This window comes from Nestor notabilis, unplaced genomic scaffold, assembly GCF_000696875.1.
Source record: "Nestor notabilis isolate BGI_N333 unplaced genomic scaffold, ASM69687v1 scaffold6748, whole genome shotgun sequence".
In the NCBI taxonomy this organism is placed as follows: Eukaryota; Metazoa; Chordata; class Aves; order Psittaciformes; family Psittacidae; genus Nestor; species Nestor notabilis.
The window spans coordinates 9880-32097 of record NW_009939514.1 but is presented as its reverse complement, the minus strand read 5'-3'; the positions used below and the strand labels follow the sequence as shown (position 1 = coordinate 32097).

Here is a 22218-nt window from a genome sequence, read left to right as displayed (position 1 = left end):
ATGAATGGGGCAATGGCATCTTAAGCCTTCCTTCCCAAAGCAGTTGAGTGAATGGAAAGTTTTGGTATTCCTTATTGTATTTTTATGCAATTTTATTTAGAAATTTTGCACTCTGGAGATGTTTTCCTTTAGAATTATTCATTTTAATTTTGTGACCCTGGAAATTTCAAAGTTTACCTAATGAGATAGAACTGACATTAAGGCACTCACAAGTGAATGTATGGAAGCCTTGAAATAAATGGGTTGTGATTTACCAGCTTATGTTTGCTGCCAATTTGCATGTACTGTAATTTAAATGGTAAGGCTGAAGCTTAAAGTGCACGCTTGATGTGGGATGTGAGAATTGATAGGAGGATTTATTTTTAGACTATGGAGGCCTTGAAGACAACATGTACAATGCTGGAAGAGCAAGTAATGGACCTGGAGGCCCTGAATGATGAACTCTTGGAGAAAGAGCGTCAGTGGGAAGCATGGAGAAATGTTCTAGGGGATGAGAAGTCCCAGTTTGAATGTCGAGTTAGAGAGTTGCAGAGGATGCTGGATACTGAGAAACAGAGCAGGTCTTTCTCCCCTCCTCCCCTTTTATTAATTTTTATGAAAATGCTCGATAGAAGCTAGTACAAAAGTTATATTTAGAATAAGATATGGGAGTTGGAACTAAATATAAAATCTTGTGAGGTAGTTCTAAAAATGGTTTATTAGTTAATAGTCATTCACCAGTGATATTGTTCCTTTGGTTGCTTTGCAAGTGAGCGAATCGTGGGGAGTGGTATTTATCATTGTATATTATAAAATGCCCTGGTTTGTTATCTTCCACTTTATTATATGGAAAAATAGTGTTTGCTCCTGTTCCTGTGGGGTCTTGACATTTTCAGGCTGTAGTTCTAGCAGGGCTGGAACAGGGTTATATAATGTGAAAGTGTTGCAGCAAACAGTCTGGCTTTCTAAAGTAACATCTTGGATTTGAGGCAACCCCCTGAAAGAGTTATTGCTGCCACTGCACACTAGGAAGAGGTCAGGCCCAGAAGGGAGTTAGGTAACATTATTTTCCATTTTAATACAGAGTGAGAGCAGATCAGCGTATTACTGAATCTCGCCAGGTGGTAGAACTAGCTGTCAAAGAACACAAGGCAGAGATTCTAGCCCTCCAGCAAGCACTGAAGGAACAAAAACTCAAAGCTGAGAGCCTTTCTGATAAGGTAAGTAACTTTCAACCCTCGACATTACTAATTAGGTGAGATATTTTTCTAGAGATATTACTTGTAGAAACGTGGCCTTGAGCAGCTTTTTCAAGATGTCAGAACAAATTAAAAAGGCTGGAGGTGATACGATATAATTCTGTCTTCAAGCCAAAGACATCAGATTTCCTTTAGAAAATGACTAAAACAAGAAAGCATCCTGTGATGCCCAGAGTGTACAGTGAAGTCCTTCAATAACTTGATATCTGCATTTGAGCAAGAGCATACCAAAATGCTGGTTGTTTGGTTTTCCCCCTTAGACCAAATAAAGGATAATTGTGTAATTTTTCTTTATGTGTGCTTGGTGAAGTTGGATTTTAAGATTGTGAAACACTGTTTGTTAGTGTTCAATATTATTCTGACCATCTATCCCACCTGCCTAGCTCAATGACCTGGAGAAGAAGCATGCTATGTTGGAGATGAATGCACGCAGTTTACAACAGAAGCTTGAGACAGAAAGGGAGCTCAAACAGAGACTTCTGGAGGAGGTAACCTTGGAAATTCAAGTTATAGCTTCAGAAGAAGGTTTCACATCTCAGCAGGGGGGAAGTTGTGAGAATAGCAGTGTTACACATCCACCCTTTTTCTCTATAACTGGGGAGATTAATAAACTGGGAGGTTGTTTTTACTTAAAACTTTGCAAGGTGTGTGGCCATGCCAGGGAGCAGTAAAAATGAACTGCTCCTCAAGGGAAGGAATGCTGGGAGCAAAGGGAGACAGCAACTCAGGCAAGGGCAGTGACCTTCCAACCAGTGGGCACAGTCCCAGGTAACTGAACAAGAAGAGCAGAGCAGGTCTGGTGCAGGTAATCAGGCTCAGCCAGCAGCGCAGTGATGGTTGCAGAAGCCTGTAGTGATGAGGTGCATCTTAAGTGAGGTCTGCAAAGCAATGTCTGTGCTCAGGTACAGCATTCCTACAACATAGCTCTGACCAGACTGGGTGAGTACCATAGCTTAAAACCAGCTCTGGAGCTAATGTGCTGAGGGAGCATGGGGGAAGGCCACACGTAAAGCTTCTCAGAGCTCCCTTTTCATAATGTAGCTTAGTTCACAGAAGTCTGATCCAAGGTTACACATGTGCACTGTGTATCTGTGAGATACTGAGTGCAGGCAGCCAGACCTGGGTAGTGGGGGAAGAGGTTGCAGAGGATGATTTCGGAGGAAGGGTGCTTACAGGCAATTAGGGCAATTAGAGACTTTTGGGGTACTTGGGGTACTGACAAATCATCCCAGAGTTGAGAACCCCATTATGCACTGCAGTGAAATTATTCTGACTCTTGCACCATAACATATGAGTGTTAATGGTTTTCATGCTCGAGGACTTTGTTATCAAGAAAGTATAAAACCTGAAAGAATTAGGTGTAGTTTGTCATGTTTTAAATTAGATACAAGGCAGAAGTTCTTCCCTGTGAGGGTGCTGAGGTGCTGGCACAGGTTGCCAAGAGAAGCTGTGGCTGCCCCATCCCTGGCAGCGTTCAAGGCCAGATTGGATTTTGCTTGGAGCAGAGTGGTCTAGTGGAAGGTGTCCCTGCCCGTGGCAGGGGGTTGGAACTGGATGAGCTTCAAGATTGCTTCCAACCCAAACCATTCTATAATTCTATGTGCCCTTTTCTGTTGTTAATTGGAGACACACATGTAAACAATTGGACATTATTTTCCTTATCTCTTATAACTACAGAGGAAGGAGTTTATCCCAGCTTATAGGAAAGATTGTTTTTGTTTGTTACAATGTACTGTGAGGGCTTCTGGTGATTGTACAGAGAGCTTGAGAAAACAGCATCAAGAAATTCTACATGTGTCTGCAGTCTTATTAACAATTGCAAGATTTTAAATGCTTGAAAAAACAAATAAAGCAAATGAATATGCCGTTGAAAGAAGTGATGTTGCTACAGATTAAGATAAAATACATAGAAAAGCTTGTTTAGTTATAATGCCTTCTGAAAGGAAGTCAAACTTCTAGAATATTGTAATTTTCCAGCTTTTAAAGAATTGTCTGTTTACAGACATCTGAGATGATGCTTATTTTACAAGGAGTAATAACATTCAATAGCTTTTATTTAAAACCAAGCAAACAACAAAAGCAAAACACTGGCCTTTCTTTTCCTGTTAACAGCAGGCAAAGCTGCAGCAGCAAATGGATCTGCAAAAGAATCACATCTTCCGCTTAACTCAAGGTCTGCAAGAGGCTCTAGATCGAGCAGATCTTCTGAAGACTGAAAGAAGTGACCTGGAGTATCAGCTGGAAAACATTCAGGTGAGGGTGAGGAAACTGGCGCTGGACTCTGCTCCACATCCTAAAACCCCACTCCCTGTGTGTGTGGTTTCTTTAGGATGTGACCTGCTTGTTTCTATGTGACATTTTCTTTATACTGTCTTTAGCTCTTCTGTTACTGAGTTATCTGTTTGTTTATTCTATTAAGATGGAATGTCTTATGTGTGCGTGGTTCCCAGGTTCTCTATTCCCATGAAAAAGTGAAAATGGAGGGCACTATTTCCCAGCAAACAAAACTCATTGATTTCCTGCAAGCAAAGATGGACCAACCAGCGAAAAAGAAAAAGGTGGGTGAAAGAGGTTTAAGATGCACAGTGCAAAAGGATGGTTTTGTGATTAGTTATGTATATTCATAATATAGTGTTTTCTTTCTTTGTGTAACTCAAACATGCCCTCATTTAAGAGCATTCTGAGTTGCTGAATACAAGCTTTAGTAGGCGCAATGTGTCCTTTGTGGCTTTTCCAGTATTGTGTTATTCCTACAATACTTAGGTTACAACCCAGTAGCTACACCTCAGTGAGGCTGTAGGAGTAAGGAATTTTAACCGTGCTTTGTTTTTAACGGTAAGTATGTATGTGTGTATGAACACATTGTGTATGTATAGTGGTTGTCTTGTACTTAGAGCGTAGGATTGATTAGCCAGGTGATGTGACTTGTGTCGCATCTTTGTCATGAGTCGTTCTGTCATTTTAATTTAAGTAATTTAATTTTAACCACGTATTTTGAGATCCTCTGTTTAGATGCTTTCGGAAACTCAAGGTGTGAGTACTAACAGGTAATGTAAGTCCCTCTTTAAATTAATCCATATCTCAACATTTTCTTTCCAGTGCCAATATGAACTAAAAATCCATCCTTACACATAACAATTGCCATTAGGCCCTCTGGCCGGACTGCCACTAGCTAGTAGCACTTTGCCTAGTTTAAGCCATCTCTTACTAGGAGTTAGGAGTTGTCTGTGTGTTTCTGTTGCTAGGGCCTGTTTAGTCGGCGGAAAGAGGACCCTTCTTTACCCACACAGGTTCCCCTGCAATACAATGAGCTGAAAGTGGCACTGGAGAAGGAGAAGGCTCGTTCTGCTGAGCTGGAAGAGGCTCTACAGAAAACACGCATTGAACTCAGATCTGCTCGTGAAGAAGGTAGGGGTTAGCAGAAAAGGTGGATCTGGAAGGAGACACACGTTTTTGGTCTGAAAACATGCCTTTAAATGTGTGTCGCTCTAGCAGTAACATAAGTTGTTTAATTCTTGCCTACTGCTGTGAAGGTGCAGTAAGGCTACACTTTCATCTGCGGGTTGTAACCACTGAATGGTTACACAGAACCACTGCTATGAATGAGGGTTTAATACTGGTTGTGTTAATGAGTGGCATTTATCTCATCTATAGCTGCTCATCGGAAGATATCAGACCACCCTCATCCATCTACTCCAGCCACAGCCAGGCAGCAGATCATCATGTCTGCCATAGTCCGCTCACCAGAGCATCAGCCTACTCCCATCAGTTTGCTAGCTCCACCCTCCAGTCGCAGGAAGGAATCTTCCACACCAGAGGGTAGGTTTTGGGAGAACTTTCCTGTTACTGTTTCCCTGTCTCCTGTTTCAATGCCATCTTTTTTTTTTAATTTCAGAACCAGATTTTTTTCATGCCAGGAATATTAGATGATACGTTTTGCTTTTTTTTTTGTTTAAAATTCTCTATTTGGATTATATGATTTATTTCTTCAGCAGTAATTATTAGCAGGAATTGTTTAAAGAGCACGTGTTTCTTCAAAGGAGGATGTTTTCTGTACTACTTTCTGCATTGATCAAAAGGATTCATAGCTGGTTCCTTAATAGTTAGCATTTTTACTCATCTAAACTTGATTTGTTCTGCTGAGCAGAATGTTTCTATCAAGACTTTTGGTAAAGGGAAAATATTTTGGTTAGGCATAAAAGGAAGATACCAGATCAAAGACAATATTAATGTCCTGTTAACTAGGAAAAGAGGATACCCTTTGATGTTCTTGAGAATAGAGGGGAAAGGGTCATCACAAAAAGTTAAAGGATTGAGGGCTCTGCTCAGCTATTCTTAAGATAACCACTATTCCAGAGTGAGTGTTGAACCCTGAGACTCAGAACTGAGATCTCTAGCCTTTAGCTGGAAAAAGCCAGAACCCACAAAGTGGAGCAGCGATCACATCCAGCTGAGGCACAGGGCGCTGTGAGGATGGGTAGCACTGGCATGGGAAGATGTCCTCAGAGGCAGGTCATGGGCAGGGAGGAGAATCATATTCACCAGTAAAAGACCATGCCTTGGAGGATAAACTTTGCTTGGTAGAGACACACTGATAGGGATTGTAGGAATGCTTTAAGATCTGCTGGCACTGATGGTTGGCTGTATGAAGAAGGCCTGCTGTGTGTTGATCACAACAGTATAGGTGTTGAAGAGTTTTTAGCTATAAGCAAAATTGAGAGATTAGTTTAGCATGTTGTAAGAACTGGAGCTGAGTGCAGACTTGGAATTTAGATGGTTTGATTGACATAATCTTGCTACACTGAACATTAGCCGCTTCAGTTCTACAGTCTGTGCTCAAGCAGCACATTCTGTGCGTCTGTATCAGGTAATTACTGAGGTGGTAACATTGCTCGAGATTTACAGATTGCAAAGGGAAGTAGTGTCTTTGTTCAGCAGAGTTTTGATAGAGATATGTGGTCACTTTTTATTACCTTGGCCTTAAAATGCCAAAATCTACTGTTGATTTTCATCCCTATCACAGTGCTCATCCTGATAATAAATCCTGTCCCTTCCAGAGTACAGCCGGCGCCTGAAGGAGCGGATGCATCATAACATCCCACATCGCTTCAACGTGGGGCTAAACATGAGGGCAACGAAATGCGCCGTGTGTCTGGATACAGTGCACTTTGGAAGACAAGCATCTAAATGTCTTGGTAAGAGTGGAGCATGTGCTCAAGCAGAGTGTCGCTGGATGGGAGAATGAAAAAGTATCAGCCATCTAGAACAGATTTTCAGTGAAAGCTGAAGAAAGAACCAAGTATAAAGGCTTTGAAACTAGTTGGTGCAAACATTCTACATCAGAAAACATCTGATGGTTTAGAGTGGAAGGAGATTCTTTGGAAAGCTGGGGTTTGCGTTAGAACATGAGGCAGCTCTGTCATGATTTTTTTTTTTTGTCATATAACAGAAGTTTTTCTCTGTCCTTTTGTCAGAATGCCAGGTGATGTGTCACCCAAAATGCTCAACTTGCTTGCCAGCTACTTGTGGACTGCCAGCAGAATATGCCACGCACTTCTCTGAAGCATTCTGCCGGGATAAAATGAATTCTCCTGGTCTGCAGCTAAAGGAGCCAAGCAGCAGTCTACGGCTTGAAGGATGGATGAAGGTGCCAAGGTATAAACATGAATCTTGGTGCCGTATCAGGTGGTGAAATATTTGGAACTGTTCTTTGTGTTACCTTGGCTCTTACAATGGGATAATCGGTACATGCCCATTACAGTAACTACCACTGAAATTTGTCTTTCTAGGAGTTGCATGCTTGTTTTATTCAGAATCCAGGTAGAAAATCCAACGTAACTTTGTGCTTATTTTCTTCAGGAATAATAAACGTGGGCAACAGGGCTGGGACAGGAAGTATATTGTCCTGGAAGGAACAAAAGTGCTCATTTATGATGCAGAAGCAAGAGAAGGTAACTTAGCACTTCTAGGAAGAACTCTTTTTTAATCTTCAGCTATTGTTTGGTGAGCTGAGAGGCTTAAAGGTTGTTGCTGTTGGCTGTTGCCATACTGATTTAGCTAAATTTTCTGTAATAAGGCAACGTTGTTGTTTTTCTAGATCCTTAACAGTTTTATCAACTAGTATGTGATAATAATCCAGCTGTGAACATCCAATGTGTTTTCTGTAAATATCCAGTGTGTATCCACTTCATTTTGCTATTCCAGTTACTTTCTTGCTACTTACTTTTTTGTTCTTTCCTCATCTGTCTGCCCATTCTCTCTGCAGCTGGACAGAGGCCTCTGGAGGAATTTGAGCTCTGCCTTCCTGACGGCGATGTAACTGTTCATGGAGCTGTAGGAGCTACTGAACTTACCAATACTGCAAAGACAGGTGAGAATCTTACGTAGATGAGGTCAAATGGATTTCATCTGGCTTGCCATCAGTTGGCATTCTGTTTGTCTGAACAGAATTTCGTCCCCTTAACTTTCATTCTGTAACTGTGTCATTTTGAGGTTACCTCTACTTGAATAAGGTGAATAGCTCAGTCGTCTAGATTTAGTTACACATGGGCTGTCGCTTCTGTCATGGTAGTTGAACTGCAACTAATATAATTATCAAGCCAAATGGAAGTAAATATCAAGAGTTTTGTAATATACTCAAAAGCATTCAATTTGATTTAAACTCCTTCTCTCAATGCTCTCTCGCAAGTGTGAATTGTCATAATTCATACCACCATTGTGCTCTTACCAGAAACTCATGAATTAGAAATACTGTGGGGTGTATTCAGTCTGTTGTTATGACAAAATGTTGATGTTTTCATTTGTATGTACTGAATAGAACCAATGATAAGTTTATGTATGTCTTGACTTTAACATTAAAGCATACAGACTGTTAAAAACAAAGGTTTCCATAACCAGATTTTTCTTGAACAGTACAGGGAAAACTTTAGTTAAGTGGCTGGTTTTGTACTTTTTTTTTTTTTCATGCTGGAATGTCTTCCTCTTTTGAATAAAAGGTGAGAAGTTATTTTTATTTAGTAAAGACAGCATTGTATGTATGGATTGCAAACATCCAGCTAATATGTAGCTTTAAGTAGCTAGCCTGTGCAGGACCTGTAAAGGAGAAACCTGTGCTTAAATTGCCATGGTAACACGTCATGATAAGTACAACTTCTCTCCGATGAGGCTGAAAGGTGTTGATTTTAAGTCCACTGACAATATTCCAAAAACTAATCTAAGTCTTATTCTATCTATATAACATCTCAGATGTGCCATATATCCTAAAATTGGAGTCTCATCCACACACCACTTGCTGGCCTGGTAGAACACTCTACCTGTTAGCACCCAGCTTCCCTGACAAACAGCGCTGGGTCACAGCACTGGAATCAATAGTGGCAGGTGGGAGAGTTTCCAGAGAAAAAGCTGAGGCTGATGCTGTGAGTATAAAAGTTTCATTTAATCATAAAATATTCTGGGAGGGAGCAGAGTTTTGAAAAATATTTTGTCGGTATTTGACATACTGAGGTTTAACTGCAGGTAAGTTGTTACTTCTGCCTGACGAAGGGCAGTGAGTACCAGGAACTAGTTCATTGTAGGACTGATGCTTTATATTGCAGTACCCTGCTTCAGACTAGGGAGTCTGAAGTGGGAAGTCTTGGGAGTGTGGTAAATGATCCCAAAATTAGATCTCTCTAATTCCAGCAAACAGAAAAAGAAGGGTGAGCGGTCAGGACATGGTTTAAATCCAGTCCCATAATGTTCTGCGTGGAATGAGCAAACATTAAACGAAAGGAAGCAAAACGCTCCCTCTCCCATCCTTACAAAGTCAGGGTTTTTGTTTCTTCGGGGGGGAGGTGTGTGTGTTTAAGTTTTATTCCTGGTAAAAAGAAGAGGTTAAGTGGATTTATTTTGGTTTTGGATAGCCTTTTTCATCATTGCTGCACTGATTACTCTCTATTTTCTGATAAAAGGAGATTTGATTCTATGGCATTGTATATGAGCATGTTAGCCCTAGGGGAGGGAGTATCTGACTAGCAGGAAATCATCTCTTTTCTCATGCTAGCAATCCTTTTGTCTCTGAGAAAAATGCATGCTCCCTCCAGCATTTGGACTTCTTTGTTAATTCTTCCCCTAGGAAAATTTTACTGCTACAATGCAGGAGACTGGGGAAAACGGAAAGGATAGGGACAACAATCAGTTCTAGCTGAGGTTAAGTTCATTCCGATTGGTTTCCTAACCATGTTTCAGGCAGATAAAAGTTTACTCATGCTTTTGTAGGAGGTTTCCCTGCAACATTTAGTTTTCTGAGAAAAAGAAGTCTGTGCCAAGCATTTTGCCTGTCTGAAATGATGACCTTACATTGTTAAAATGCTAATAGAGAAAGACATCAAGATTAACTCCAAAAAAATACATCTTTTTTGTCATTTGCAGAAATTGCTGGGAAACTCCCTGCTGAAGCTGGAGGGTGAAGACCGCTTGGATATAAATTGCACAATGCCCTTCAGTGACCAGGTAATGCTAATGTTGAGCTGGGCCTTTCTGAGTATTGGCTATTTCATTCATGGAAATGGCAGCTGAACAGCAACATGTGCAATTACAAACCTGTTTGTCACTTTGTTTTGTCTCTTCACTGGTAAACAGGATTGTCCAAGCTTGCTCCTGGAGTGTTCCTTGTTATCCTCATGTAGTGTTGTTTTTTTAACCTGTTGTCACTGCAGGTAGTACTGGTGGGGGCAGAAGAAGGTCTCTATGCCCTAAACGTACTGAAGAATTCCTTAACGCACATCCCAGGAATGGGTGCTGTCTTCCAAATTCACCTCATCAAGGATCTGGAGAAGCTACTCATGATAGCAGGTAGGGGGCTTTACGTTACCATCTGTCCTGCCGTTAACAGATGGCAATGGCTTTGTACTGCAGTGCCAAAGGGCCCTGCTTTCCTTTAGATGCAGTACGGGCTTTATTCCTGTTTTTAGCAGTGTATCCTCAGGAATCACTTCCTGTGGTTAACACAGTATTGTCTGGGGCTTTCTTGTAAATGAAGATGTGAATGAAAGCTCAGTTAAACCTTCAAGAGAAAGTGAATTCTTGGTTTCTAAAGCTGAGGGAGGGAAGAACCAGAGAAGACATTTCCTGTCATCATTTTCAGTTCAGTTTAAGAAGTGTTGAGTTGATCAGTGAGTGTATGTTCCTAATCACTACGGAGCCTCTCTTTTAATGTAGTTAGCCATTTGAGGACGCGACGTGGTAACCATGGCCTAGGGTCAACAGCTGTTAACTTCTCTTGCTCTAAACACTAATTCATATAACAAAATTGGGACTTCTTTCATGGTTTAAGATTCCCTTATGAAAGGAACATAAGCTTTAATCTCTCCATCTGTGGTTTTCCAGAGATAATCCTTCCCACACTGATGTAGGCATGCTGAACGTTAGGGCGTATCTTCATCTGAAAGCCCAAATTATCAAGTGTCTGTATGACATTTGTAGAGAATGAAAAACAAATTCTTTCTTTTGTTCTGTTTCTTCTGTGCTTTTCCCCTTGTCAAGATTTAAGCTGGCCATGCTTTATTTGTTTCGGAGGAAAAAAGCAACTGGAAAAATGAATCTCTCACAAAGTTAGGAGTCAGTGTTATTCTATTGCTAGACTTTGGAGAGGAATTGGGCTTGGTCTGTAATGCAGTTCAGTAGGGCACTTGGAAATCCCTTGCTGGTTCTGGTGGCACAGAGAGGCCAAACCACCTTTTACTTTAAGTTCTGAAGGGTAAAATAGAGCTTCCTCGGTAATTTTGAACAGTGTCCTAATGAGGCCACTGCTACTGTCATCTGCTTGAATTTAGCAACGCTGATAATCCATGGAGAAATTGGTTGTTCTCCCAGGGGATTTACTGTCTGGTTTTGTAAGTTTTCTGTTTCACTTTTAATAGGAATAACATGGAATGAATTCTGCATGGTACATTGTGACTGTTACCACAGTAACAGCCTGTAACCATGAGCTGCTGCTTAGGTAATGGAACAGACTTCGGTAGAGACTAGGGAGTTTTCCTGTGATGAAATGTAGCCATTTTTGTTTCCAGGAGAAGAAAGGGCTCTGTGTCTTGTTGATGTGAAGAAAGTGAAGCAATCTCTAGCCCAGTCACACCTCCCAGCCCAGCCTGATATCTCACCAAATATCTTTGAGACTGTCAAAGGATGCCACCTCTTTGCTGCTGGCAAGGTAGGACACAGCTCTCTCCTGCCCCTTAACACCACACTGAGTTCAATATTAATCAAATCAGCATCTTTGTTTCACTGGCAACAAATCCAAGATCTGTATTCTTGTTTTAAGAAGAGTGTAGAGGCTGAAGAGGGGCTGAGCTGGAGGCAGTATGGAAAATCTACTACTAATGAATAAATTCGGTCAGGATGACGTGATGGTAGAGCCTGAACTGCTACGCAATAAGTACAACACAGCACAGCATAGCTACCTCCTCACAGCTGACTTCAATTTTGAGATTTATAATCACTGAATTCCTTCCACCATTTGTTCTGGAATGTCATGTAACACTTTCCAGGCTGCAGATTTACTTAGGTTTGGGTCACTTAATAACTCTTTAATATTTACATTAATGGATCATTTAGCAACAACAGAAATTCTCATTAACAATTACTTCTACAGACTAATAACAAACTGAACATTGTTCCTTTCAGAGTGCTGTTTAAGGTAGCAGTTTCAAGGGTTAAAATTGAACCTATTTGGATTTCTTATCCCTTTTAATGAAACATTGTTCTGTGGAAAACCTTCCAACTTTTTATTAACTGAATCATAGAAGCAGTTCAAATTCACATTCTTTTTTGAGAATGTGAAGAGGCTTTTCATTATTTCACTAATTCACAATAACTACCCTATTAAAAATGTACCTGCTTATCTCTGCAAAGTTCTTTGTGGTGAAAGGTCCTCACATGCTCAGCATTAGAATTTACTCTATTACCAACCTGAACTCTGCCTGTAATCTTCTCTACAGGTCGAGAACAGTCTTTGTATCTGCGCGGCCATGCCCAGTAAAGTGGTTGTTCTGCGGTACAATGAGAGCTTGAGCAAGTTCTGTATCAGAAAGGTAAGTTTACTAATTCCCTTCGTAATTAGCTCACGTAAGTCATGCATTGCACTAAGACTTTGCTTTGGAGCAAACACCTTAAACCTTTTTGCATGCATGAGAACATTTGGTTGCCAGCTAAAATGATAAATTGCAACATGCACTGACTAAAATTGGAGTAGGCAGCAATTTCCTTTAACAAGATTTGGCATATTTGAAGAGATGCAGAACAAGACTGTGATTTTTTGAGATACTGACTTGGCTGTAGTCATACCCTCGCTTATTTACCCCAAAAAAGGCTTTCTTCTTCATTGCCCAGCTGTGTTCCCTCACCTCTGCTGTCTTTGGAGAAGTCCATTAACAACTGACTTCTCTCTTCTTTCCAGCTAAGGCAGCAGTGGGTATCTGAATTTGTTTACTGTACTAGTGAAAATCAAAGAGTATTTGGCACTATCCCAGCACAGGGTAGGCAGCTGTTTCCCATACTTATCCTGATACATGGGTACCTTTTCCTGGCCAGCAGAGGCAGTGAGATATGGATCTCACATGGCTGTACATAACCCTGTCTGCCTCCAGCACCGGCACTGCCCTGGGCTGGAACATGTCTTGCTTCATCCTCTGGAAAGCAGAACTACTGCAACTCTTTTCAGACAGCCAACTGCAGGCAGATAATGCCCCGAGCACCTGACCCACTATTCCTCTTAAAGACAAGTCCAATAAATTGTCATGAGTAAATTTTATGTGCTCACGAGCATCCAGAAAAACACCCCAAATAACAGGGATCTCTCCTCAGAAGAGAGTTGAAACACTGCCTGCCTTAAAACAGGCTTGTACCCAGAAACTCATGTCCTGTCTAGGTCACAAATTGAGGAATGTTCAGGTTGAACTACAGCTCCCTGTGAGCTTCTGCAAGTTACTTTGAAGGCACCGATTCAATTTACAGCTTGACTGAGGATTTGTCCCCACTGAGTGCTACACTGGCACTGCTGTAAGGAAGCAGGGCCGGCACGGTAACGCAGGTGCTCGCCTCCTTGGAAGTAAAGGCATGTTTGATGGAGATCTTGGCACAAACAATGTGGATACCAGCAAACCTGGGTAGCTGCAAGCACTGTAGCTGATACCAACTCTTGCTCACAGTGGAGCAGCTGCCAGCAGGAAGCACTGAAGATGTGCAGTCCCCATCCTCTGCTTTTGCTGCCACTCACCCCACAGTGCTGAGTGCCTTGACAAGGGCTTACATGCAAAACATGCAATGGCCTGTTTTAGAAGGAAGGTTTTCCTTACCCTTACTAAACCAGACAACTGAATTTAGATCCTAACAAGATGGCAGCAAGCCCAGAATATGCTCTTCTGTTCTGCCAACTGAATTTATAGATGAACTAGGAATTATGCAAGGAATCTTGTCCTCAGAAGATCAGGGGATCTGTGGTGTGTCAGGCTAACCTGCAGAGCTATCATAGCTGTTCAATCACACTGCAGATCTTGGTGGACAGCATCTCTGTGTGTTACATCGCACAAAGAAGGAAGGAAGATTGTGTATGTTTGTCATCCTTTTGCTTAAGGAGCCGTCAAGCTTGTTTCTGCTTCAGGGAGCTGATTCTTTCTGCTGGGAGGGGAGAACATGTCTACTGACAAGGGTTTTTGCTCCTGGGGTTATAAAGACTTTGGGACTTGACTGGGGTCAGTCCTGCTGCAGTTGTCTGGGGATCTTCTGCCTGCCTTTCCAGCAGCTCTCCTGATTCCTGGTGACTTCCAGGCCTGGAAGTGATTGTTCCAGCAGAGCTACTCTGGAGTTGGGTCAGTTTTGAGTGATGGACTTCCCAGTGACAAGTCTGTCATTCAACCCTAACTGCTCAGTCCTGGCCTTGGGTCACCTCCAGACACTGTTCAGCCATGCAGTCATCAGCATGGCTGTGACTTGCTGTAGGTAGGGAGACATTCCCCACTGCTCCAGAAAACTGAATAGGGTATTCTTCCAAAAGGAAGAGGTTCCTGTTCGAGTTAGCACCTGGAATTGAGTTGATTGATAGGCAAGTCTGTATACAAGCAAGTATAACTTCCAACATAACAAAACTCTTCTACCAAGAGTACTTTTCCAGATGCTTTTGAGACTGTTAGTGGCTTTGAGGTTGTCATCTCTCCCTTTTATAAAGATAAATGTGGCAATATACAATCTTCCAGAAAAAGCAAAATTTGAAAACTGTTACTGGGAGCTGATCCCTGTCCCTACTTCCTTCTTTTCCAGGAGATCGAAACCTCTGAGCCTTGCAGCTGCATCCATTTGACCACTTACAGCATCATCATTGGAACCAACAAATTCTATGAAATCGAGATGAAGCAGTACACTCTGGAGGGTAGGAGATGTTTCCTGAGGAACATACCAACTGGCTCCACAGAGTCTTTTGGTGGGGCTTTTCTAAAGCAGTTAAAGAAAAATACTGGTGCCAATCAAGGTGGTTTTTACCATTTTCTTTGCAGAGTTTCTGGATAAAAATGACCACACTTTGGCCTCTGCTGTGTTTGCTGCCTCTACCAACAGTTTTCCAGTCAGTATTATCCAAGTAAACCCAACAGGGCAGAGGGAGGAGTATCTGCTGTGTTTCCATGGTATGTGTTGTCTGGTTGTGTAGTTGTTGCACTGCATCTGCTCTGGTACATGAACAGGCAGGAGGTACTGGCGTACTGTTGTAAAAGAAAGCCAGAGTTGACTTCCTAGTGCCTGGTGATTATTTGTTGTGAATCCAAAAGCCCTGGGGGAGCTGTGGCTGGTGCTTTAAACAGTAAGACACACACAGGGCATCGATGCTAAAATAGACCTGCTGAGGTGCTCTTGGTCACCTTGCATCTGTCTTAAAGGTTCTCCATGCCTGGATCAGTTGCCATGTGCCAGCTTCTGTGCCTGAAGGGAAGGGATTAAACTCAATGTCAGGTGCAACCAGGTCTTTGATTATTCTGATAAAATGTTAAGGGGTTTTCAGCCTTTGCCTTTCTCCCTCTGCTTTCCATACAGACAGATGAGACTTTTTAATCTTCTTGTGATGAAATAAAAGAGGGTGGTAATTTTTTGGATAGCTGCTTTTGTTGGCCCTCTAGGATAGTGTCATGGAAATGCACAGGAGGTCTTCAAAAGCCCACTAGCAGTAATTTTGGGTGAGTAACAGGAGGAGTGTCATAGGCTTCTCAACTGTAGATTAAATAATAACCTTACCTTGTTGGGAACAGCGAGACCTAGAACTGCAGTACCTTTTGGTAGTGAGAGTACTCCTACATCTAGCCAAGTCAGCATCAGCTGGAGTAGTTCACTCGGGGGTTTGCAAGACAGTGAGCACCCTGTCCCTGCTAAAAAGCCCAGGGTTTATTGCCTTTGTCCCTTCAGCAATAAAGGGACACAGTTCAGGTGTGTGCTCACAACATGGCATTGCTTTTCTTGGCAGAGTTTGGTGTCTTTGTGGATTCCTATGGAAGACGCAGTAGGACGGATGACCTGAAATGGAATCGCTTGCCCTTAGCTTTTGGTAGGTGCTGAGGGACGTGCTCTTGACTTACAGAAATCATTGACACTGGGAAGCATCTTTGTGGGACAGATTTTCCTCACTCAGCGCTTCCGTTTCCTCTTCCCTCTCCTAATTCTCCCAGAAACTATGGAGATTTTCCCACAATTTCAGATCATTATAAGTACAAACTGACAAACCTACTGAAGGAGAAACAGTTCGAGGAGAACTGAAGTTATGTTTCCTTAATGTTCCCAGTCTGACAGTGACTGAACCAGCTAATGGGATTCGTAACAACACTTGGAAGTTTCTGAAATAGTCAGGACTACAGAATGTCAGCCTGGTTCCTTCAGCCCTTTTGTGCTACCGAGTGGGATGTTATTCAGTTAATAGTCTGCTTTTAATGCCTGTTTATGAGTCTTTGATTGGTAGAATTCTTGAGATACGGCTAGTTTCAAAGCAACAGTTCTCTAAGCTTTCATCTCCCTGCTTAGTCATAGCATCGTGTCTTATTACAGCTAATCTACTCCCTGGGTTTCCCCAGGGCTGGGAGCTCTGCTGTGCTCACTGATGCTTTTGAGAAGTTTTTATTTAATAGAGAAATTGATTTTGTGTTTTTCCTGCCTTTGTGATGCTCCTTCAGCCTACAGGGAGCCCTATCTCTTTGTGACCCACTTCAATTCCCTTGAAGTGATTGAGATCCAGGCACGAGCTTCTCTAGGGTAAGTTGTTCTCTTTTCATTACTTTGACCAGCATGTGCTGCAAGAAAACACGATTTGCCAGGAAAAGGCACCATGTTGTCATTGTAAATACTTTTTCCTGCCCTTTCACCCAGAACTCCTGCACGAGCCCACTTGGAGATCCCAAATCCGCGGTATCTAGGGCCTGCAATTTCATCTGGAGCTATCTACTTGGCCTCCTCCTACCAAGACAAATTAAGGGTCATTTGCTGTAAGGGCAATCTAGTGAAGGAGACCAACAACGAGCAGCACCACAGAGGATCTTCTGCTACACGCAGGTACGATAACGTCAGTGTGCCCCTGTGCGCCTCATTAGCAGCCTCAGCTCCAGGTGGCTGTTTCCCTCAGATGCTGTGGAATGCCTGTGTTCCATTCCTGGAGAGAGGGGTTGGCACTGGGCAGTCACTGTGATGCTGGCATAGAACAAGGAGTGGAGTCACTGATAGTTTAAAATACAGAAGGCAAAGAAGCATCAGCTCTGTAGGAGTATGTGGACACTCCATGGACACTCTGATCTTCAGCTGGTCTATGTTGGGATAGAGCTGTGACCTCAAAGCTTGGTGAGCTTAGATGCTATCAATATGACACAAATCATTGATTGACTGTAACAGTCTCTAAAGCTAGAGCCCCTTCCTCTTAAACAACTTAGGGAGAGAGCGCTGGGAATGGTGACGTGGTCTTGTTCTGGCCAGCAGAACAGCGATACTTCTGGGGTTGATAGTGCTACTGTGCATTAGAAACCCAGGCTTGTAGCTTATCTTAACCTGGCTTGAACACCCTTGATTTTGTATGGGGAAAAAGCAAGTCAAATTTTAGTGTATATGGAAACCGATGCTGCCGAGTGTATGAAAACACACAGTTCTCTGGCCCGTCACACAGACACGACTTACACCAGCAATTCACTGAGGCCCCTGCCCAGTGTGGCCAGTGTGACAGATGCTCAGCTACCACAGTCCTTGTGCTTTTCACCTTGGCTCAGGGAGGTCAGACGGTTTCACCTGAACACTGCTGGGTGTTTGGGGGGAAAGTTACAGTTCTGGTAAAAGAAAATGTAACATGAGGTTTTTGTTGCTCAGCGGTTCGCGTCCATTATTTTTGAATGACAGCAGCCCAAACAAGAGGGGACCTCCCACGTACAACGAGCACATAACCAAGCGGGTAGCATCAAGCCCAGGACCACCGGAAGGTCTGAGCCACCCTCGGGAACCAAGCACACCCCATCGGTACCGCGAGGGAAGGACGGAGCTGCGGAGGGACAAGTCCCCTGGGCGACCGCTGGAGAGGGAGAAGTCTCCAGGACGGCTTCTGAGTACCCGCAGAGAAAGGTCCCCGGGGAGACTGTTCGACGAGAGCAGCCGAGGACGGGTGCCTGTGAGTGGTGCCAGAACTCCCCTTGCTCAAGTCAATAAGGTAAGTCAGGAGCCTGGAGAACTCTCCTGTTCCCAGGAAAAGGCATGTGCTGCAGAAGGGCTGCTGGTACTGTGAAGTACAAGAGCAAATCCAAATCTCATCCCCTGCCCCTCAACTTCCATTAAAACAGCACATATGGCGTAATGCACTGCTCCTGTGAACACCTGCCCTCGTGCCAGTTCTGTAACTGCAAAAGCAGCTTCACTCTGGAACAGGCTGCAGTCCTCCAGATCTGAAAGCAAAGGGGCATTTACCAACAGAAATCATGATATTGAGAATTTGAAGGGGAACAATGTCTGGAGCAAGGAAGGTGGGAGCCTGCTGTGTCCAGAGTGATGCTGACAGTACTTGCCTTTGCCAGTGAACTAACTATGGCACCTAGAAGGAAACGGGCGCAGAGCAGCAGTAGTGAGGTGATGCACTGCTGCTGGCACCGGTGCCTGTGTGACAAAAATATGTGCGACTCATTCACTGTCACTTTGTTTCCCTGCCAGGTCTGGGACCAGTCTTCAGTGTAAGTCTCAGCTAGACAAAGTTACTCATCTTGACCTGCAGGAAAAAAAGGAAATACACTGAGTATATGCACTCCATGTGTCTGCTGCCCAGGCACCGAAAGAGCATCCCTGGGCCAAAGCTCACGCTGCATCGGGAGACGTCCGCAGCTCAGTTAATTTCTCTGCACTTTCCTGCACTCCTGTTTTTGCACTTTGTACTACTGTTACTCTTTCAAGCAGTTCATGAACTTTTTGTATTCACTTTAGTCCCTAGTAGTTCATCAAGGAAATTCAGCGGGACTAGAGTCCCACCCCAGGTCTTTAATGTGGTCAGTGCCCCTTACACAGAATTGATCATAGTTCTGAGACATGCTGGGAATTCCTGGTGGCCTGGAAACAGACAGGCCAAGGCAAGTGAGCCCTTCAGTAGAAGGTGTGATTGGATATTCCCTACGGAACAAATTACTTCCAATTAGTCTTCACCTGCCACTTCTGAAAGTTATTTTGTTCTCACTACAATCGCTCTAGAGCAGCTCTGATGGGGAGGGGAGAACCCCCACGCCCGGCCCTCAGACAAAGTGCATTACCTATCTGCTACTGGGTTGTAAGACTTTATCCAGGTCTTCTGCATGACAGTTCACTGCATGCTGCTGCACCATCACTGGCTGCTCTCTCCTTTTAGGTTGCTTTGCTGAGTAGTGTATTGTACCTCACTTGTAAGTTAACTGAAACCTTTAGATTACGCTGCAAAATAACAGTCAATTACTCTGGAAATTTGGCACCGAAGAGTTACCAAGCCTTATTCTATGACAAGAGTTACGGTCACACTGGTGTTCTCCTCAGCACTGCACAGGGTCCCTGTGGAAAGGCTGCTGCAGACCTGGCAGTCGCAGAGTCCCCACGGAGAGGAGTGGCCCAGGGCTGGCTCCTCCCGTGACCTGTAACTTGTCGTACAATAAGAACCACATGTCATGGCACAAGAGGATACTCACAGTGAACAGCTTTAGCGGTTACTGAACCTCCGCCTTTGCTTCTGCCTGTCGGACCTCGAGCCACGTGTTGCTTCCTACTCTCTTTTGCTGTGAACATGAAGCAGAGCGCAAATGATTTTCAAAGGAAGTTTTGACCATTCAGTCTGCAATAGCAACATTCTAAGTGAACAACCATGTTCTTTACAACTGGAAAGAGCAAAACTGCATCCAATCTTCCCTTGGTGCCCCACTGATACTTCTGCTAGTCCCTTGCGAGCCTGTGCTAACCTGTTCTAGAAACCCATGAGAAAAGTCCAATGCCTTGTCCGTGTCCTTTGGCGAGTTTCATGAATATCGTATCCCGTTCTCTTGTCTGTTGGGTTATTTTAGGCCAGATGATTTGGCAGGAGCCTTGCTGAAAGTTTTTGTCTCCTGGTCTGAATCTTTTGAAAGGTCAGAGATCAGTCTTTAAATCTTTGCATCTCATGGAAGATCTTCAAGACCTCAGAAATGGGCTTGTTGAGTCCCGAAAGTGTATATCTTGTGTCTTGTTCGTGAAATGCTTCCTGCTATAGAAATAGCTCAAAGGACTGTACATATTTACAAGAATCTTTATATTCGTAACAAAAGGGAATTGAATTGGTTTCTACTTTTTTATTGTAAACTGTGTGTTTTTCAACACTAGCTTTTTGTTTTACCGGTGGTTGTGGACAGCCATCTTCAGACACTGGAGGGGCCTCAGCTTAGTCCTCCTTGCTCCCATGAAGAACTATTGTAACATTAACTTGCAATTGAAGCTTGTTAGCATAAATGAGGTTTTAGGTCTCTAAAAGTACAGGATTTTTCTGCATTACCTTTTTATTATCAACAAGGGAGGGAACCAGAGGGACAGTTCAAAGCTCCACCTGGAAAGTATTGAACTTTGTTGTTGAACGATAACCAAATAAAACAAATAACTATCTCGACTGGCATGGTGAAATGACCGCTTCCTTCTACGCAGAGTGACACTGCCCCTCGTCCCGCTGCCCCAGCCCCAGAGGCTGTGTAATCTATAGGCGTCAGCGCTTACCAAAGAGCTCACCTGATGGTATTTAGCATTGAATAGTTGTAATTCCCGACCAAGTAGCGTAAGTGGCTTCACAAACACAAAGCATGTTCATAGGAACTCAAACAGGTGGATTTGTCCAAGTGTTTCACTACAGCAGCAGCTGGCTGCAGACACCTACAGCTAAATTCTGCCCTCCGGATAGGGGTAGAGGTTAAGAACCATGTGAGTATCTGGGAAAACAATCGTGCCCTCCTAAATGACCCACACATCTCGAGCTGGAAAAAACCATCTTAATTAACCATAGTGTGATCTAATGACAGGTTTGGGATTTATCCCAGCAGTGTACTGGTAGCAAAGCGGATGGAGACAGCTCCTCATCCCACCGCTGTGATATGCTGGTGCTTTAAGGCCTAATAGCTGCAACTTAAAAACCATTCACAAATCAAGTCAGATTGAGTACAACAACCTGCAGTTACTGTACATCTGAACTTACACCTGCTGGGAAAACTTGCTAGATCAGACTTAAATGTAAATACATCTATTTTTAACTGAACCAGTTTTTACAGGGTCTGAAGTATTCTTTCACAGGAAGAGGTTTTTAATATTCACACTGCTGCCTACAGTAACTTCATTTGTCCTCCTACCATTTGTGGTTTTGGTTCTGTGCACACAACCACCCTCTTGCCCCAGGGAAGGGCTGTTGGAGGGCCTGGGGGTGGGTTACTAACAACAACAACTAACTAACTAACTAACTAACTCAACTCTTACATTCTGGTCTACATGACATTCTTCATAACAATGCTCTACATAAACCCCAAGCTGCTTGATTTATCTATTGTGCCTACTATCTGATGTATATGATGAAATGCTAACTTGTTAAATGTTCCTTTATTTTACTGTGCACAAAGAATACTTATTTAAAGCTCATTGTTGCAGTCCTATGATGCATGATCAGAATTGTAACACAACTAAAATAATCCAGAAACTGGTGGAGTAAAACAAAATTATTTATTGAGCCTTTTGATTACCAAGAACCCTGCACAAATCCCTGTCAGCCTGACCACTGAACCTCAGGGGGCCGGGGAGGGCAGGGAGCTCCTGGTACTGGAGGTTTGGTGACTCCAGAGTCCCCCAAAACAACTAAAGTCTGCATCTACCTTAAAACTGCTCTCCTAGCAACAGCCAGGAATAACCTCAACACCACACACTGCGGGCTGAGGGTGGGGAATGGAAGCGAGCTAATACATTCCTGATCCAGCTTTTGCCTTTGGAGGGATTCGACTCGTCCCAGTTCAGCGAGGGAACACAATGTGATTAATCTGATTCATTCACCTGTCACGAAGAAAATAAGCCAACAAATAAATTAAGACCCCCCCCATCCCTCCCAAACCAACCCCACAATGAAAACCAAATCCCCCCCAGCCATGGGCCAAGGGGGCTGTGCCATACCTGCGGGGGGGTGGCTCCTGGAAAGGTCAGGGATCAGCCTGTGGGCAGCTGCACTCCCTCATCCCAACCACAGGGCACGGTGGTGGATCACAAGGCCTCGGGCGCTGTGCAGAGCCTGGACCCGCACCCTGGTTCCTGGGTGCGTCCTTTGGGCTGCCAGAGCACGGACCGAGCGCCCAGCACTGAGCCCGGCTCCAGGCTGCCCAGTGAACAAACAGCCAACGCTGGCTATAGAGTAATTGGTTGTGTCCATGTTCCACCATGCCAGCGCTGAAGAAAAGCCTGGAGTGAGTCATGCATCTATGTGATTGGAAACAAACCCACAAAG

General features: G+C 43.4%; 1 protein-coding gene across 2 annotated transcripts in view; it reads left to right on the top strand.

Annotated features, from left to right (window-relative positions):
• The window catches only part of CIT (citron rho-interacting serine/threonine kinase), a 71416-nt gene extending 52932 nt beyond the window's left edge, over positions 1 to 18484 (top strand). For both annotated transcript variants that reach the window (XM_010019901.1, XM_010019900.1), the window contains 23 exons: positions 367 to 560; positions 1064 to 1199; positions 1622 to 1726; positions 3351 to 3491; positions 3689 to 3796; positions 4484 to 4646; positions 4893 to 5057; positions 6296 to 6433; positions 6713 to 6893; positions 7098 to 7189; positions 7504 to 7608; positions 8484 to 8653; positions 9648 to 9728; positions 9935 to 10070; positions 11288 to 11427; positions 12215 to 12307; positions 14532 to 14640; positions 14765 to 14893; positions 15721 to 15801; positions 16421 to 16499; positions 16614 to 16796; positions 17625 to 17928; positions 18423 to 18484. In XM_010019901.1, the coding sequence (XP_010018203.1) occupies positions 367 to 560; positions 1064 to 1199; positions 1622 to 1726; positions 3351 to 3491; positions 3689 to 3796; positions 4484 to 4646; positions 4893 to 5057; positions 6296 to 6433; positions 6713 to 6893; positions 7098 to 7189; positions 7504 to 7608; positions 8484 to 8653; positions 9648 to 9728; positions 9935 to 10070; positions 11288 to 11427; positions 12215 to 12307; positions 14532 to 14640; positions 14765 to 14893; positions 15721 to 15801; positions 16421 to 16499; positions 16614 to 16796; positions 17625 to 17928; positions 18423 to 18446 (3057 nt within the window). In that variant the 3' untranslated portion in view covers positions 18447 to 18484. The remainder of the gene's footprint in view (positions 1 to 366; positions 561 to 1063; positions 1200 to 1621; positions 1727 to 3350; positions 3492 to 3688; positions 3797 to 4483; positions 4647 to 4892; positions 5058 to 6295; positions 6434 to 6712; positions 6894 to 7097; positions 7190 to 7503; positions 7609 to 8483; positions 8654 to 9647; positions 9729 to 9934; positions 10071 to 11287; positions 11428 to 12214; positions 12308 to 14531; positions 14641 to 14764; positions 14894 to 15720; positions 15802 to 16420; positions 16500 to 16613; positions 16797 to 17624; positions 17929 to 18422) is intronic.
• Positions 18485 to 22218: the final 3734 nt, after the last annotated feature.